The sequence below is a fragment of the Salvelinus namaycush genome, chromosome 5, assembly GCF_016432855.1.
Source record: "Salvelinus namaycush isolate Seneca chromosome 5, SaNama_1.0, whole genome shotgun sequence".
NCBI lineage: Eukaryota > Metazoa > Chordata > Actinopteri > Salmoniformes > Salmonidae > Salvelinus > Salvelinus namaycush.
Genome location: NC_052311.1, coordinates 4,761,362 through 4,777,701, shown reverse-complemented (window position 1 = coordinate 4,777,701; position 16,340 = coordinate 4,761,362). Strand labels below are relative to the sequence as shown.

The window sequence follows — 16,340 nt, the reverse complement described above, 5'->3', positions numbered from 1 at the left end:
AGAGCTCTATCATTTGTATCTATAGTCAGCAGTTCCATCATTTATATCTAGTATTTTTTTATTTAACTAGGCAAGTCAGTTAAGAACAAATTATTACTTACAATGATGGCCTACTGGGGAACCGTGGGTTAACTGCCTTGTTCAGGGGCAGAACGACAGATTATTACCTTGTCAGCTTGGGGATTCGATCCAGCAACTTTTCGGTTACTAGTCCAACGCTCTAACCACTAGGCTACCTTCTGTGTATAAGCTGTGTAGATTTACTTGTCACTGCGGGTGAACTCTGTCTAGAGGTCAATGCATTCTTAAATCAACTTCCTGATTCGGGTCAACCAGTTGAATAACTATAGGTAATACACCTACGTGTAGACCTCTCTTGCCAATCCAATCCTCCTGTCCTCTGATGGGCTTGGCTGCAAATAGCCTTCCTGGAAAGAGGCTGTGGCCACGGGATGACCTTTCATGTGGTTGTTCTGGCCTTGGTGCAGATTGTAATTTCATTGGCCTGGGAGGCTGGGGATGGGGGATTGATGGGGGCCTGAGACTGGAGTTGGGGCTGGGGATGGGGGATTGATGGGGGCCTGAGACTGGAGCTGGGGCTGGGGATGGGGGATTGATGGGGGCCTGAGACTGGAGCTGGGGCTGGGGATGGGGGATTGATGGGGGCCTGAGACTGGAGTTGGGGCTGGGGATGGGGGATTGATGGGGGCCTGAGACTGGAGCTGGGGTTGGGGATGGGGGATTGATGGGGGCCTGAGACTGGAGCTGGAGCTGGGGATGGGGGATTGATGGGGGCCTGAGACTGGAGTTGGGGCTGGGGATGGGGGATTGATGGGGGCCTGAGACTGGAGTTGGGGCTGGGGATGGGGGATTGATGGGGGCCTGAGACTGGAGTTGGGGCTGGGGATGGGGGATTGATGGGGGCCTGAGACTGGATTTGGGGCTGGGGATGGGGGATTGATGGGGGCCTGAGACTGGAGCTGGGGCTGGGGATGGGGGATTGATGGGGGCCTGAGACTGGAGTTGGGGCTGGGGATGGGGGATTGATGGGGGCCTGAGACTGGAGTTGGGGCTGGGGATGGGGGATTGATGGGGGCCTGAGACTGGAGCTGGGGCTGGGGATGGGGGATTGATGGGGGCCTGAGACTGGAGTTGGGGCTGGGGATGGGGGATTGATGGGGGCCTGAGACTGGAGCTGGGGGAAAGCTGGGTGGGGGCTGAGGCTGTGAGATGGAGGGCTGGGTTAGGATGGGGCACTGATGGGCTGGGGGTAAACTGGGGCTTAAACTGGGTTAGGATGGGGCGCTGAGGGGCTGGGGGTAAACTGGGGCTTAAACTGGGTTAGGATGGGGCGCTGAGGGGCTGGGGGTAAACTGGGGCTTAAACTGGGTTAGGATGGGGCGCTGAGGGGCTGGGGGAAACTGGGGCTTAAACTGGGTTAGGATGGGGCGCTGAGAGGCTGGGGGTAAACTGGGGCTTAAACTGGGTTAGGATGGGGCGCTGAGGGGCTGGGGGTAAACTGGGGCTTAAACTGGGTTAGGATGGGGCGCTGAGGGGCTGGGGGTAAACTGGGGCTTAAACTGGGTTAGGATGGGGCGCTGAGGGGCTGGGGGTAAACTGGGGCTTAAACTGGGTTAGGATGGGGCGCTGAGGGGCTGGGGGTAAACTGGGGCTTAAACTGGGTTAGGATGGGGCGCTGAGGGGCTGGGGGTAAACTGGGGCTTAAACTGGGTTAGGATGGGGCGCTGAGGGGCTGGGGGTAAACTGGGGCTTAAACTGGGTTAGGATGGGGCGCTGAGGGGCTGGGGGTAAACTGGGGCTTAAACTGGGTTAGGATGGGGCGCTGAGGGGCTGGGGGTAAACTGGGGCTTAAACTGGGTTAGGATGGGGCGCTGATGGACTGGGGGGTAAACTGGGGCTTAAACTGGGTTAGGATGGGGATGAGGCTAGGGCTGGGGGGATAGGGCTGGGGGCGGGACTGGGGCTGGGGGACAGCGGGACTGGGGGGCTAGGGCTGGGGGAGGGGGGAGGGGGGGACTGGGGCTGGGGGACAGCGGGACTGCGGGGCTAGGGCTGGCGGGGGGGGGGGGGGGGGGGGGGGGGCTGGGGGACAGCGGGACTGGGGCTGGGGGAGGGGGGAGGGGGGACCTGGGGCTTGAGGACAGCGGGACTGGGGGGCTAGGGCTGGGGGAGGGGGGAACTGGGGCTGGGGGACAGCGGGACTGGGGGGCTAGGGCTGGGTTTGTGCTGGGGGAAGTTTCCGGTTTCTCTTAAGACCTGCTGAGATATAGAGTGACACCACAGATGAGGTCTGTCAAGACCGTATTCCTAAAGGTATTAAGATGGGGTTGAAATGGTTAATTGAGCCAGTGCAGTGCACTGTGTTCAGGTCTGTTTATGTAGCAAGCTGAAAAGTTGTGATGTTGGCACAGCCAGGTATCCAACCAACAAACCTGATTGGATTTTCTCCACTCCCCTTGACTTTCTTCAGATAAGACGTGAAAATATTCTAAATCGAGAGTTTGGGACTATTAGGTTCTATCTGGATTTTTGTCTAAATGTAGTTATTGACGTAGCCTCGTCCTGTTCAATGTTCTCTACCTACAGTATATAGTACTCTAAATACCTTCATTCTATGTTGTTAACTTCAAAAGAATTACAAGATAAAAATAGCTGACATCATTCAAACCAATTAGAGTTCGGAGGTGTAAAGAAAATTATCTTAGAATAATATTTTTGCAGATCCGTGTAGAACCGTGTAGTCCCAAGCTCTCCATATGTCAGAATAGTACATTCTGGGTTTTTGAGATATATATATTTAAAAAGTCATATTTTTCCACTTCTCTATCACATTTAGCTTCGACTGATATCATTGGATATAAACAGGATGTCATTTGTTGCTTTCTTCCGGTATCTGACACAGATCTCCGTCTGGATCCTAGCCTCTGGCCTGGGATTGGTTTGCATCGCTGCATAGTTCATTCGATATTGCCTCACCAGGCTCTCTGACTGACCACATTAGATTAGCAGGGATTGCTAATTGCGGGCCTGTTTCAATCAGTCTCCAAACAGACAGACAGCTGAGGAGTTACTGCCAGCAGGTCAAAACATGGAGAGAAGACTAAAACCCTTTTTACACCTGGTTCTAACATGCATCTTTTGTCCTGATCTTGTCCACATTCTGATAGTGGCTGTCACGACTTCCGCCGAAGTCGGCCCTTCTCCTTGTTCGGGTGGTGTTCGGCGGTCGACGTCACCGGCTTTCTAGTCACCACCGATCCATTTTTCTGTTTCGTTTTGTTTTGTCTGCATATTACACACCTGGTTTTTATTCCCCTATTATGTTCCCTATTTAACCCTCTGGCTTTCATTTCTGTTTTGTCCGTGATTGTTTGTTACGTTAGAGGTTGTTGTTGTTTCTTATTATGTTTTGTAATTATTCCCTTTGTGGAATTTTGCTGTGATTATTGAGTAAACGTTTTGTGTTTCGCTCAACACCTGTGTCCTGCATTTGACTCTGCTACTTCGCCGCACACAACCCTGACAGAATCACGGACCTAAACTTCAAATGGAGTCAGCAGGCGCAGCCAGCCCCTCTCTCCCAGTCGAGGAGCAAGTTCAACAGCACGCGACCATGTTACACAGTTTAGGGACCGCTATGGATCGCGTGCTGCAGACAATGGACCGATGGGAGAGAGGAAGTCTCCCGGTAAATCATACCCCATCACCCCCACCCGCGTCTCTCCCTACTCCACCGGTCATCCCTCCATCGTCAGGACCCAGTGGGATTCGGCTCTCGCTCCCAGGAGCGTATGACGGTACAGCAGCCGGGTGTCAGGGGTTCCTCCTACAGTTGGAGTTATACCTGGCAACTGTTCATCCGACCCCTTCAGGATGAGAGAGAGTGGGCGCCCTCATCTCCTGTCTGACTGGTAAGGCCCTGGAGTGGGCTAACGCCATCTGGGGAAGAGAGGGCCAAACCCTGGATGACTATGATGACTTCTCTCGCCGCTTCCGGGCGGTCTTTGATCATCCACCTGAAGGGAGAGCGGCGGGAGAGCGTTTGTTTCATCTCAGACAGGGGATGAGGAGCGCTCAAGATTTCGCCCTGGACTTCCGTACTCTGGCCGCTGGTGCGGGATGGAATGAGCGGGCCCTGATCGATCACTACAGGTGTAGTCTACGAGAGGACGTTCGTAGGGAGTTAGCCTGCAGGGACACCACTCTTAACCTGGACCAGCTGGTGGATTTATCTATCCGGCTGGATAACCTGTTGGCCTCCCGCGGACGTCTAGATCGGGGTCCGCCCGTTCCATTACCCAGCCCCTTGGATCCTACACCGATGGAGTTAGGAGGGGCTGCTAGAAGGGAGACCGGAGGGAGGACCACTCCATGCACCAACTGTGGACGCAGAGGACACACTGCTGTCCGGTGCTGGGGTGTTTCTCCTGGAAGTCGAGGTAGCAGGCGGAGCACTGATGGGTCATCTCCGGTGAGTAGGCACATAACTCACCCAGAGTCTTCTGTTGCGCACATGTGGTTACATATAGAATTTCCTGAGTTTTCCTCGCATCCCCAGCATAAGGCGCTAGTAGATTCAGGCGCAGCTGGGAACTTTATTGATCGCTCTTTAGCGCATAGATTAGGGATCCCTATTATTCCTGTTGATGTTCCCTTCCCTGTACATGCCTTAGATAGTCGTCCTTTGGGGTCGGGGCTGATTGGGGAGGTCACAGTACCCATCGCTATGAGAACGCAGGGGGATCACGAGGAGAGAATTAGTCTCTTTTTGATCGACTCTCCTGCGTTTCCTGTTGTGTTGGGTCTTCCCTGGTTGGCCTCTCATGATCCTATTATTTCGTGGCAACAGAGGACTCTCAAGGGATGGTCCTGTCAGTGTTCAGGTAGATGTGTAGGTGTTTCCTTAGGTGCCACTACGGTGGAAAGTCCAAACCAGGTTTCCAACATGCACATTCCTCCCGAATATGCCGATTTGGCACTCGCCTTCTGTAAGAAGAAGGCGACTCAATTACCACCCCATCGACCGGGGGATTGTGCGATAGATCTCTTGGTAGACGCTACACTTCCCAGGAGTCATGTGTATCCTCTGTCACAGGAGGAGACGGTGGCTATGGAGACATATGTCACCGAATCGCTGGGACAGGGATACATTCGGCCTTCCATCTCACCTGTCTCCTCGAGTTTCTTTTTTGTGAAGAAGAAGGATGGAGGTTTGCGCCCGTGTATTGATTATCGAGGATTAAATAAGATCACGGTAAAATACAGTTACCCGCTACCACTCATAGCCAGTATGACCGAGTCATTACACGGGGCGCGCTTCTTCACAAAATTGGACCTCAGGAGCGCTTACAACCTGGTGCGTATTAAGGGGGAGATGAGTGGAAGACAGCATTTAGCACCACTTCTGGGCATTATGAGTACCTCGTCATGCCGTACGGGTTAATGAATGCTCCATCAATCTTCCAATCATTTGTGGATGAGATCTTCAGGGACCTGCACGGGCAGGGTGTAGTGGTGTATATAGATGACATTCTAATATACTCCGCTACACGCGCCGAGCATGTGTCTCTGGTGCGTAGGGTGCTTGGTCGACTGTTGGAGCATGACCTGTACGTCAAGGCTGAGAAATGTCTGTTCTTCCAACGATCCATCTCCTTCCTAGGGTACCGCTTTTCAGCGTCAGGGGTAGAGATGGAGAATGACCGCATTTCAGCCGTGTGTAATTGGCCGACTCCAACCACGGTAAAGGAGGTGCAGCGGTTTTTTAGGGTTTGCCAACTACTACCGGAGATTTATCCGGGGTTTTGGTCAGGTAGCGGCTCCCATTACCTCACTGCTGAAGGGAGGACCGGTGCGACTGCAGTGGACAGCTGGGGCGGACAGGGCTTTTGGTCACCTGAAGGCTCTGTTTACCTCGGTTCCAGTTCTGGCTCATCCTGATCCTTCCTTAGCATTCATAGTTGAGGTGGACGCGTCCGAGGCGGGGATAGGGGCTGTGCTGTCTCAGCGTTCGGGTACGCCACTAAAGCTCCGCCCCTGTGCTATCTTTTCGAAGAAGCTCAGCCCGGCGGAGCGAAACTATGATGTGGGGGACCGGGAGTTGCTGGCTGTTGTCTTGGCTCTGAAAGCGTGGAGACACTGGCTTGAGGGGGCTAGACACCCTTTTCTCATTTGGACTGACCACCGCAATCTGGAGTACATACGGGCAGCGAGGAGAATGAACCCTCGCCAGGCAAGGTGGGCCATGTTTTTCACCCGTTTTGATTTCACCCTTACCTACAAACCAGGTTCCCAGAACGTTAAGGCAGATGCACTGTCCCGGCTGTATGATACAGAGGAGAGGTCCACAGATCCCACTCCCATAATTACAGCCTCTCGCCTGGTGGCACCGGTGGTGTGGGAGGTGGACGCGGACATCGAACGGGCGTCACGTACAGAGTCCATTCCACCTGACTGTCCAGCTGGGCGTATGTACGTTCCGTTTGATGTTCGCGATCGTTTGATCTGTTGGGCTCATACGTCACCCTCCTCTGGTCATCCTGGTATCGGTCGGACGGTGCGCTGCCTTTCTGGGAAGTACTGGTGGCCCACTTTAGCTAAGGACGTGCGGGTTTATGTTTCCTCCTGTTCGGTATGTGCACAGTGTAAGGCACCTAGACATCTGCCCAGAGGGAAATTACAACCCCTTCCCGTTCCACAGCGACCATGGTCACACCTATCGGTGGATTTCGTGACGGATCTTCCCCCGTCGCGGGGTAACACCACGATCCTGGTCGTTGTGGATCGGTTTTCTAAGTCCTGCCGTCTCCTTCCTTTGCCCGGTCTTCCTACGGCTCTACAAACTGCGGAGGCTCTGTTCACCCATGTATTCCGGCACTACGGGGTGCCTGAGGATATAGTTTCTGATCGGGGTCCCCAATTTACGTCTAGAGTCTGGAGGGCGTTTATGGAACGCCTGGGGATCTCGGTCAGCCTTACCTCAGGTTTCCACCCCGAGAGCAACGGGCAGGTGGAAAGAGTAAACCAGGATGTGGGTAGGTTTCTGAGGTCCTATTGCCAGGACCGGCCGGGGGAGTGGGCAGCTTACATCCCCTGGGCCGAGATGGCCCAAAACTCCCTCCGCCACTCCTCTACCAACCTATCACCTTTTCAGTGTGTGCTAGGTTACCAGCCGGTCCTGGCACCATGGCATCAGAGCCAGACTGAGGCTCCTGCGGTGGATGAATGGTTTCGGCACTCAGAGGAGACTTGGAACGCTGCCCACGTACGGCTACAACGTGCCATCAGGAGACAAAAGGTGAGTGCCGACCGCCACCGCAGTGAGGCCCCGGTGTATGCACCGGGGGATCGGGTCTGGCTCTCGACCCGAAACCTACCCCTTCACCTGCCCTGCCGGAAACTGGGTCCGCGGTTTGTGGGGCCATTTAAAGTCCTGAGGAGATTGAACAAGGTTTGTTATAGGTTACAACTCCCTCCTGATTACCGTATTAACCCCTCGTTCCATGTGTCTCTCCTCAGGCCGGTGGTGGCTGGTCCGCTCCAGCAATCTGAGGTGCGGGAGGTTCCTCCGCCCCCTCTTGACATCGAGGGGGTCCCGGCGTATAGCGTAAGAGCCATCATGGATTCTAGGCGTCGGGCGAGGGGCCTTCAGTACCTCGTGGAGTGGGAGGGGTACGGTCCGGAGGAGAGATGCTGGGTACCGGTGGAGGACATTCTAGATCCATCTATGTTACAAGAGTTTCACCGTCTCCACCCAGATCGCCCTGCACCTCGCCCTCCGGGTCGTCCTCGAGGCCGGTGTCGTCGCGCTGCTGGAGCCGCGCGTCAAGGGGGGGGTACTGTCACGACTTCCGCCGAAGTCGGCCCTTCTCCTTGTTCGGGTGGTGTTCGGCGGTCGACGTCACCGGCTTTCTAGTCACCACCGATCCATTTTTCTGTTTCGTTTTGTTTTGTCTGCATATTACACACCTGGTTTTTATTCCCCTATTATGTTCCCTATTTAACCCTCTGGCTTTCATTTCTGTTTTGTCCGTGATTGTTTGTTACGTTAGAGGTTGTTGTTGTTTCTTATTATGTTTTGTAATTATTCCCTTTGTGGAATTTTGCTGTGATTATTGAGTAAACGTTTTGTGTTTCGCTCAACACCTGTGTCCTGCATTTGACTCTGCTACTTCGCCGCACACAACCCTGACAGTGGCCACATTTTCAGACAGATGTAGACGATTAAAAGATGCATTGTGATTTGATTATGTTTAGATCTTCCCGACCTCCTCTGGAGGTAGTCAGGCACGTATTGTGTCTGGATAAAGTGTAGACAGATCTGGACAGTGAAACCATTGAAGTCATCAGTATCCCGTCCTCTAAAGTCATTGACAGGCTGCATCAATATGTGTCTTCAAATAAATAAATAAAAGAATAGCTGTCAAATAAATTCCAGACAGGGAGGGGCCAGGAAATCTGGTCACAATGGACAGATAAGAGACACATTTAAATACCATGTGTAGACATACAATATTTCTGAAAATGTGGGCCAGTCAGAATGTGGACAAGATCAGAAGAAAGGACGCATGTTAGCGCCAGGTATATATATATAGTTCATAGTCATAACCAGCTCACTATAGTCACTATAGTTCATAGTCACCAGCTCACTCAGATGCTATATCTTCACCATGAGACTGACCACTCATGTCATCTGTTATGGCATGACGCTAACAGTCCAGTTATCTACTGTAATAGTATTATAATACCTGTAGTAGTATTATAATACCTGTAATAGTATTGTAATAGTATTATAATACCTGTAATAGTATTATAATACCTGTAATAGTATTGTAATAGTATTATAATACCTGTAATAGTATTGTAATAGTATTATAATACCTGTAATAGTATTATAATACCTGTAATAGTATTAGAATACCTGTAATAGGCATGTTACTTCTCCTGGAGCATAGAAAAATGCCAGATAGCTAGTGTACAAAGTGGCTCTGTGAGAGCTCATGAAGATGATCAACTGTAGCCTACAGCAGAAATGGCACCTTATCTCCTGCCTAGTGCACTTCTTTTGACCAGGGCTCATAAGTCTCTGGTCAAAAGAAGTGTACTATGTAGGAATTAAGGTGCCATTTGGGAAACAGCCTAGCTGCAGTACATCTTCATGAGCTCTTCTTGATGCTGGTCATCATTTTAAAAGTTAATCCCAAAGTGTCCAACATTTAGGTTTACTTTTGACATACGAGGGCATGATTTACCAATGAGGGTCATCCATTATTCAAATGAGTTCCATTCTCCAATCTTCCCCCCATCCCTAACACATTTTTCAGCAGCAACAGCCTTTTGACTAGCAGCCTGTGGAAGCCAATGGGCCATGTCCCCTGTTTTTTTCTCTATCTCTCTCTCTCTCTCTCCCTTCTCTCTCTCTCTCTCTCTCCCTCTCCCTTCTCTCTCTCTCTCTCTCTCCCTCTCCCTTCTGTCTCTCTCTCTCTCTCCCTCTCCCTTCTCTCTCTCTCTCTCTCTCTCCCTTCTCTCTCTCTCTCTCTCTCCCCCTCTCCCTTCTCTCTCTCTCTCTCTCTTTCCCCCTCTCCCTTCTCTCTCTCTCTCTCTCTCTCTCTCTCTATCTGTTTTCACACTAGGCTAGACAAAACACGCTGTGTGCCATGCAGTCAAAGGGTTAGTTATGGTGATTCATAAGACGTGACATCAACTGTTGAAGGATGATTTGTCCCAGTCTGTGTCCTTCCCATCCTCTGAATATATCAAACGAGAGCTTTGTTAGAATATATAATTGAGGTATTAAAAAAATAATTACCATCAAGTCAAAGAATGTATGAAGAGAGACCACTTTAGCACTGAGCTCCAAATTGCATTCTTTGTGTGCAAGGACAAATGGTGACCCAACTACTAACGGTATGTTGTAGGGCAAGCTGGACACAAGGGACGGGGAGGAAAGGTGCAAAGGACGATGACAGTGATATCCAATGGAGAGAGACTGTCTCTGTAACCGGGGGTGTGAAATGGCTAGCTAGTTAGCGGTGTGCGCTAATAGCGTTTCAATCGTTGACGTCACTCACTCTGAGACCTTGAAGAAGTTGTTTGCCTTACTCTGAGAAGTTTGGAACACTCTTTATTATTGGTCTATTAACTAATTTACCGACAGGTGATGTCATCAGGCTGACATTTCAGGTGTTTTGTTTTTATACAGCTCTTACACTAAAAGTGTATTATCGTAATTTTCACAATTTCACAGTATTATTCCAACCTTACAGTGTGGAAATATATATAAAACATAGAAAAATCACATTTTTGACTGCACTGGGCCTTTTAAGAAGGATGGCACAACATCTTTGTTTATACTGTATAAAATATACATTCATAGCCACAGTTGTATTTTTTTATTTTGTATTTATTTTACCTTTATTTAACTAGGCAAGTCAGTTAAGAACAAATTCTTATTTACAATGATGGCCTAGGAACAGTGGGTTAAACTGCCTTGTTCAGGGGCAGAACGACAGATTTTTACCTTGTCAGCTTGGGGATTCGATCCACCAAGTTCATGGAAATCTCACTACGACCCTCTCTTTTTACTTCAAAGACATAAATGGACCTTAACTGAATTAGCATAGGCCTAACTAATTCATATCTCATTCTTGAAGCTTGGAAGTACCCTTTAGCGTTCTAAGGAGGGAATTCACCACTCTTCTTTAAATCAGGATCAAGATCTTTACTTTATAAAGATGATCATATACAGTGCATTTGGAAAGTATTCAGACCCCGTCCCTTTTTCTACGTTTTGTTACGTTACAGCCGTATTATAAAAGTGATTAAATAAATTTTCCCCTCATCGATCTACACACAATACTCCATAATGACAAAGCAAAAAAAACGTTTTTTAGACATTTCTGCAAATGTTTTCAAAATTAAAAACACAAATACTTTTTTTACATAAGTGTTCAGACCCTTTGCTATGAGACTCGAAATTGAGCTCAGGTGCATCCTGTTTCTATTGAAAAAACTTTTGAAATGTTTCTACAACTTGATTGGAGTCCACCTGTGGTAAATTCAATTGATTGGACATGATTTGGAAAGGCACACACCTGTCTACTGTATTTTAATTGAATTGACTTCTGGCTCTGTGTGTGTGACTGTTTCCTCAAGGTGCCACTAAAGACATGGGGAAAATGTTAGGAGGAGAGGAGGAGAAGGATCCAGAGGTCGTGAAGAAGAAGAAGGAGGAAGAGGAGGAGAGACAGGAGGCTCTGAGACAACAGGAGGAGGAGAGGAAGGATAAGCACCGGAAAATGGAGTCAGAAAGAGAAGTAGTACGACAGTCCATCAGGGACAAGGTGAGCACTGCAGCAGTCCACAAACTACTCAGGAACTATTTTACATTCAATGTAGCCCCACCCCCGCCCCCCTTTAAAAAAACTGTTCCATTTCTCCAGCCCCAACCTTCACCTGTATACTGTACCTAAAAAAGTGTTTTATTGTTCTTTTAATCCTAGATTGCGCCTTTAATGTAAATTAGAAATAATGTACAGTGCCTTCAGAAAGTATTCATACCCTTTGACTTATTCCACATTTTGTTGTGTTACAGCCTGAATTCTAAATGGATTAAATAGATTTTGTGTCTAATCCATCTACACAAAATACTCCATAAGGACAAAGTGAAAACATGTTTTTTAAAAACTCCCCAGCCCGTAATGATTACAATCATACCCATAACATGATTCAGTAATGTGTTGTATTGGATTTGCCCTAAACAAAACACTTTGTATTCAGGACAAATAGTTAATTGCTTTGCCACATTTCTTGCAGTATTACTTTAGTGCCTTGTTGCAAACAGGATGCATGTTTTGCAATATTTGTGTTCTGTACAGGCTTCCTTCTTTTCACTCTGTCAATTAGGTTAGTATTGTGGAGTAACTACAATGTTGTTGATCCATCCTCAGTTTTCTCCTATCATATCCATTACACTCTGTAACTGTTTTAAAGTTGCCATTCGCCTCATGGTGAAATCCCTGAGCGGTTTCCTTCCTCTCCGGCAACTGAATTAGGAAGGACACCTGTATCTTTGTACTGACTATGTGTATTGGTACACCATCCAAAGTATAATTAATAACTTCTCTATGCTCAAAGGAATATTCAATGTTAGATTTTTTTTTTTTTACCCATCTACCAATAGGTGACCTTCTTTGTGAGGCATTGGAAAACCTCCCTGGTCTTTGTGGTTGAATCTGTGTTTGAAATTCACTGCTCAACTGAGAGACCTAGCAGATAATGTTGTGTGTGGGGTACAGAGATGAGGTAGTCATGCAAAAATCATGGTAAACATTATTATTGCACACAGTGTGAGTCAAATCAAATCAAATGTTATTTGTCACGTGCGCCAAATACAACAGGTGTAGATCTTACAGTGAAATGCTGAAAACAACAGGTGTAGACCTTACAGTGAAATGCTTACTTACAAGCCCTTAACCAACAATGCAGTTTTTAGAAGAAAAAAAGAGATAAGTAAAAAATAAGAAATAAAAGTAACAAATAATTAAAGAGCAGCAGTAAAATAACAATAGCGAGGCTATATACAGGGGGGTATCGGTACAGAATCAATGTAGAGGCTAAAAACAGTGGGTATCGGCACAGAGTCAATGTGCGGGGGCACCGGTTAGTCAAGGTAATTGAGGTAATATGTACATGTAGGTATAGTTATTAAAGTGACCAAGCATAGTTAATTAACAGAGTTGCAGCAGCGTAAGGGGGGGGGGGGGGTGTAAATAGTCTGGGTAGCCATTTGATTAGCTGTTCAAAAGTCTTATGGCTTGGGGGTAGAAGCTGTTTAGAATCCTCTTGGACCTAGACTTGGCACTCCGGTACCACTTGCCATGCGGTAGCAGAGATAACTGTCTATGACTAAGGTGGCTGGAGTCTTTGACAATTTTTAGGGCCTTCCTCTGACACCGCCTGGTATAGAGGTCCTGAATAGCAGGAAGCTTGGCCCAGTGATGTACTGGGCTGTAAGCACTACCCTCTGCAGTGCCTTGCTTTCGGAGTCCGAGCAGTTGCCATACCAGGCAGTGATGCAACCAGTCAGGATGCTCTCGATGGTGCAGCTGTATAATTTTTTGAGGATCTGAGGACCCATGCCAAATCTTTTCAGTCTCCTGAGGGGGAATAGGAATAGGTTTTGTCGAGTCCATGCAACTTATTATGTGACTTGTTAAGTAAATGTTTACTCCTAAACTTATTTAGGTTTGCCATAACAAAGGTGTTGAATACTTATTCATTTTTAATTAGTTTTAAAAAATTCTTAAAACATAATTCCACTTTGACATTATGGGGTATTGTGTGTAGGCCAGTGACAAAAAACATGTCAATTTAATATATTTTAAATGCAGGCTGTAACAACAAAATGTGGGAAAAGTCAAAGTGTGTGAATACTTTCTGAAGGCACTATAGTTCCAAGAATCAAACCTTGTGGAACACAATATGACCTCAACAGGGGGGTGGGGGTGTTACTTCTTTGAAAGTGACATCCTCATATATACTGTTTATTGTTAACTCTCTGCCCTTCATCCGTGCAGTATGGCCTGAAGAAGAAGGAGGAGAAGGAGGCGGAGGAGAAGGCAGCCATGGAGCAGGCCTGTGAGGGGTCTCTGACGCGCGCCAAGAAGGCCATCCCAGCCGGGTGCGGAGACGAGGACGACGAGGACGAGGAGAGCATTCTGGACACCGTCCTCAAGTTCCTCCCTGGACCTCTGCAGGACATGTTCAAGAAGTAATGAACACATCGACACCCACAACACATGGTTCGGTCCAGGGAGGGGGAGGAGAGATCTGGGACTGGGGGAGGGGGAGGGGGGATCTGGGACTGGGGGAGGGGGAGGGGGGATCTGGGACTGGGGGAGGGGGAGGAGAGATCTGGGACTGGGGGAGGGGGAGGAGAGATCTGGGACTGGGGGAGGGGAGGAGAGATCTGGGACTGGGGGAGGGGAGGAGAGATCTGGGACTGGGGGAGGGGGAGGGGGGATCTGGGACTGGGGGAGGGGGAGGGGGAGGGGGGATCTGGGACTGGGGGAGGGGAGGAGAGATCTGGGACTGGGGGAGGGGAGGAGAGATCTGGGACTGGGGGAGGGGAGGAGAGATCTGGGACTGGGGGAGGGGGGATCTGGGACTGGGGGAGGGGGAGGGGGGATCTGGGACTGGGGGAGGGGAGGAGAGATCTGGGACTGGGGGAGGGGGAGGGGGAGGGGGGATCTGGGACTGGGGGAGGGGAGGAGAGATCTGGGACTGGGGGAGGGGGGGAGAGATCTGGGACTGGGGGAGGGGGGTCCAGGGAGGGGGAGGGGAGATCTGGGACTGGGGGAGGGGGAGGAGAGATCTGGGACTGGGGGAGGGGAGGAGAGATCTGGGACTGGGGGAGGGGGAGGGGGGATCTGGGACTGGGGGAGGGGGGTCCAGGGAGGGGGAGGGGAGATCTGGGACTGGGGGAGGGGGAGGAGAGATCTGGGACTGGGGGAGGGGAGGAGAGATCTGGGACTGGGGGAGGGGGAGGAGAGATCTGGGACTGGGGGAGGGGAGGAGAGATCTGGGACTGGGGGAGGGGGAGGAGAGATCTGGGACTGGGGGAGGGGAGGAGAGATCTGGGACTGGGGGAGGGGGGTAGGAGGGGTGGAGGGGTGGAGGGGTTCTTGCCAAACTGTGGGAGGTGGCTATTCACTGCCTTTACAGAAATATTTGTTGTTTTCTAGACTAGACACAATGTGCTTATATATCGCCCTACAGCTTTTGGTCGGTCTCTCAACCACCGACTAAGTGTATATAAAAAAAAAAATCCACTTATCTAACATTCCAACATTGGTAGATCGATCCACCGCACCAGGTAGATGCATTTGGATTGGTTGTCCATTGGTATTAACTGGGGTATGGAGTTTCTGTCCAGCCATGCATTAGAGAGCAGGGTTCAATCCACCGTACTAATGAACACTTCAATGGGCATTCCTGCTCATGTGGTTGAAAAGCACTTGCCAACACTTATCTCAAGATGGAGCGCTTTCTTTTAAATTCACTGGCTTTTTCTATTTTTATAGTAAGTAAGCTACTGTAACTGTATGGGAAGTGGATATTCTATTCTAGGTCTTTTTGAGAACACCAGTTTAGTTAGTTTAGACTGTGCCTTCGTAGGACTTTCTCCAACAGGGGAGCTGTTAAATGAGGGTCTCGTTGAAGTCGTTTGACGACGTAATTTAACTTTATAATATGGTGTTTGTCTTAAAAGGAAGTAAACCTGCCACATTATTGACGTATGTATTTAATGTTAGTCTGGCTCTATGTATAGATCTGGTCCCATACCTATGAAACACTAAGGCAACTGGACTATTTGATTTCCCTTTAAAAACCTGACTAATATAAAACCTCTAATTATCAGTCTGACAGACAGACTGCATTTTTGTGAGAGAAACCATCTTTACTTACTGTTGCATTATAAACAAAGATCACTGCATCAACATTATACACTCAGATTATCCATAGAATACACACGATTCATATTCAACATTATACACTCAGATTATCCAGAGAATACACACGATTCATATTCAACATTATACACTCAGATTATCCAGAGAATACACACGATTCATATTCAACATTATACACTCAGATTATCCAGAGAATACACACGATCCATATTCAACATTATACACTCAGATTATCCAGAGAATACACACGATTCATATTCAACATCATACACTCAAATTATCCATAGAATACACACGATTCATATTCAGTGTAGAGAAGAAGAAAAACAGGCACAGTTCTATAAAAATGTTTTAGTCAACATCATATTTAGCAGCTGGTGGTTAGTGCCAAAGACAAGGAAACATCAGCACTGCATTACATTGAAGGAAGCCAATACTGCCTATGTCATTATTTCACTACTCACTTCCCATACCACGTGTCTGTTTTACACAAGGTACATGTTTAACTAATTACTGTTTGAATTCATTAATATCAAATCCAAAGATACTGAAAAAAACATGATCATTTCTTTCGTCACCAGTAAATAAGGAAGTGGTCCAGAACTAAGGAAGTGGTCCAGAACTAAGGAAGTGGTCCAGAACTAAGGAAGTTGTTAGGAACTAAGGAAGTGGTCCAGAACTAAGGAAGTGGTTAGGAACTAAGGAAGTGGTCCAGAACTAAGGAAGTGGTTAGGAACTAAGGAAGTGGTCCAGAACTAAGGAAGGGGTCCAAAACTAAGGAAGGGGTCCAGAACTAAGGAAGTGGTCCAGAACTAAGGAAGTGGTCCAGAACTAAGGAAGTGGTTC

The 16,340-nt window shown here is 48.6% G+C and overlaps 2 protein-coding genes across 2 annotated transcripts in view; one reads left to right on the top strand and one right to left on the bottom strand.

Annotated features, from left to right (window-relative positions):
• The window catches only part of LOC120048907 (probable E3 ubiquitin-protein ligase MID2), a 1,198,409-nt gene that overhangs the window by 653,300 nt on the left and 528,769 nt on the right, over positions 1–16,340 (bottom strand). The window lies entirely within an intron of this gene.
• Positions 3,635–13,796, top strand: LOC120047815 (complexin-2-like). The gene is made up of 3 exons (XM_038993354.1): positions 3,635–3,818; positions 11,176–11,363; positions 13,599–13,796. Exons 1-3 carry the CDS (start codon positions 3,635–3,637, stop codon positions 13,794–13,796), a joined length of 570 nt encoding a protein of 189 aa, XP_038849282.1.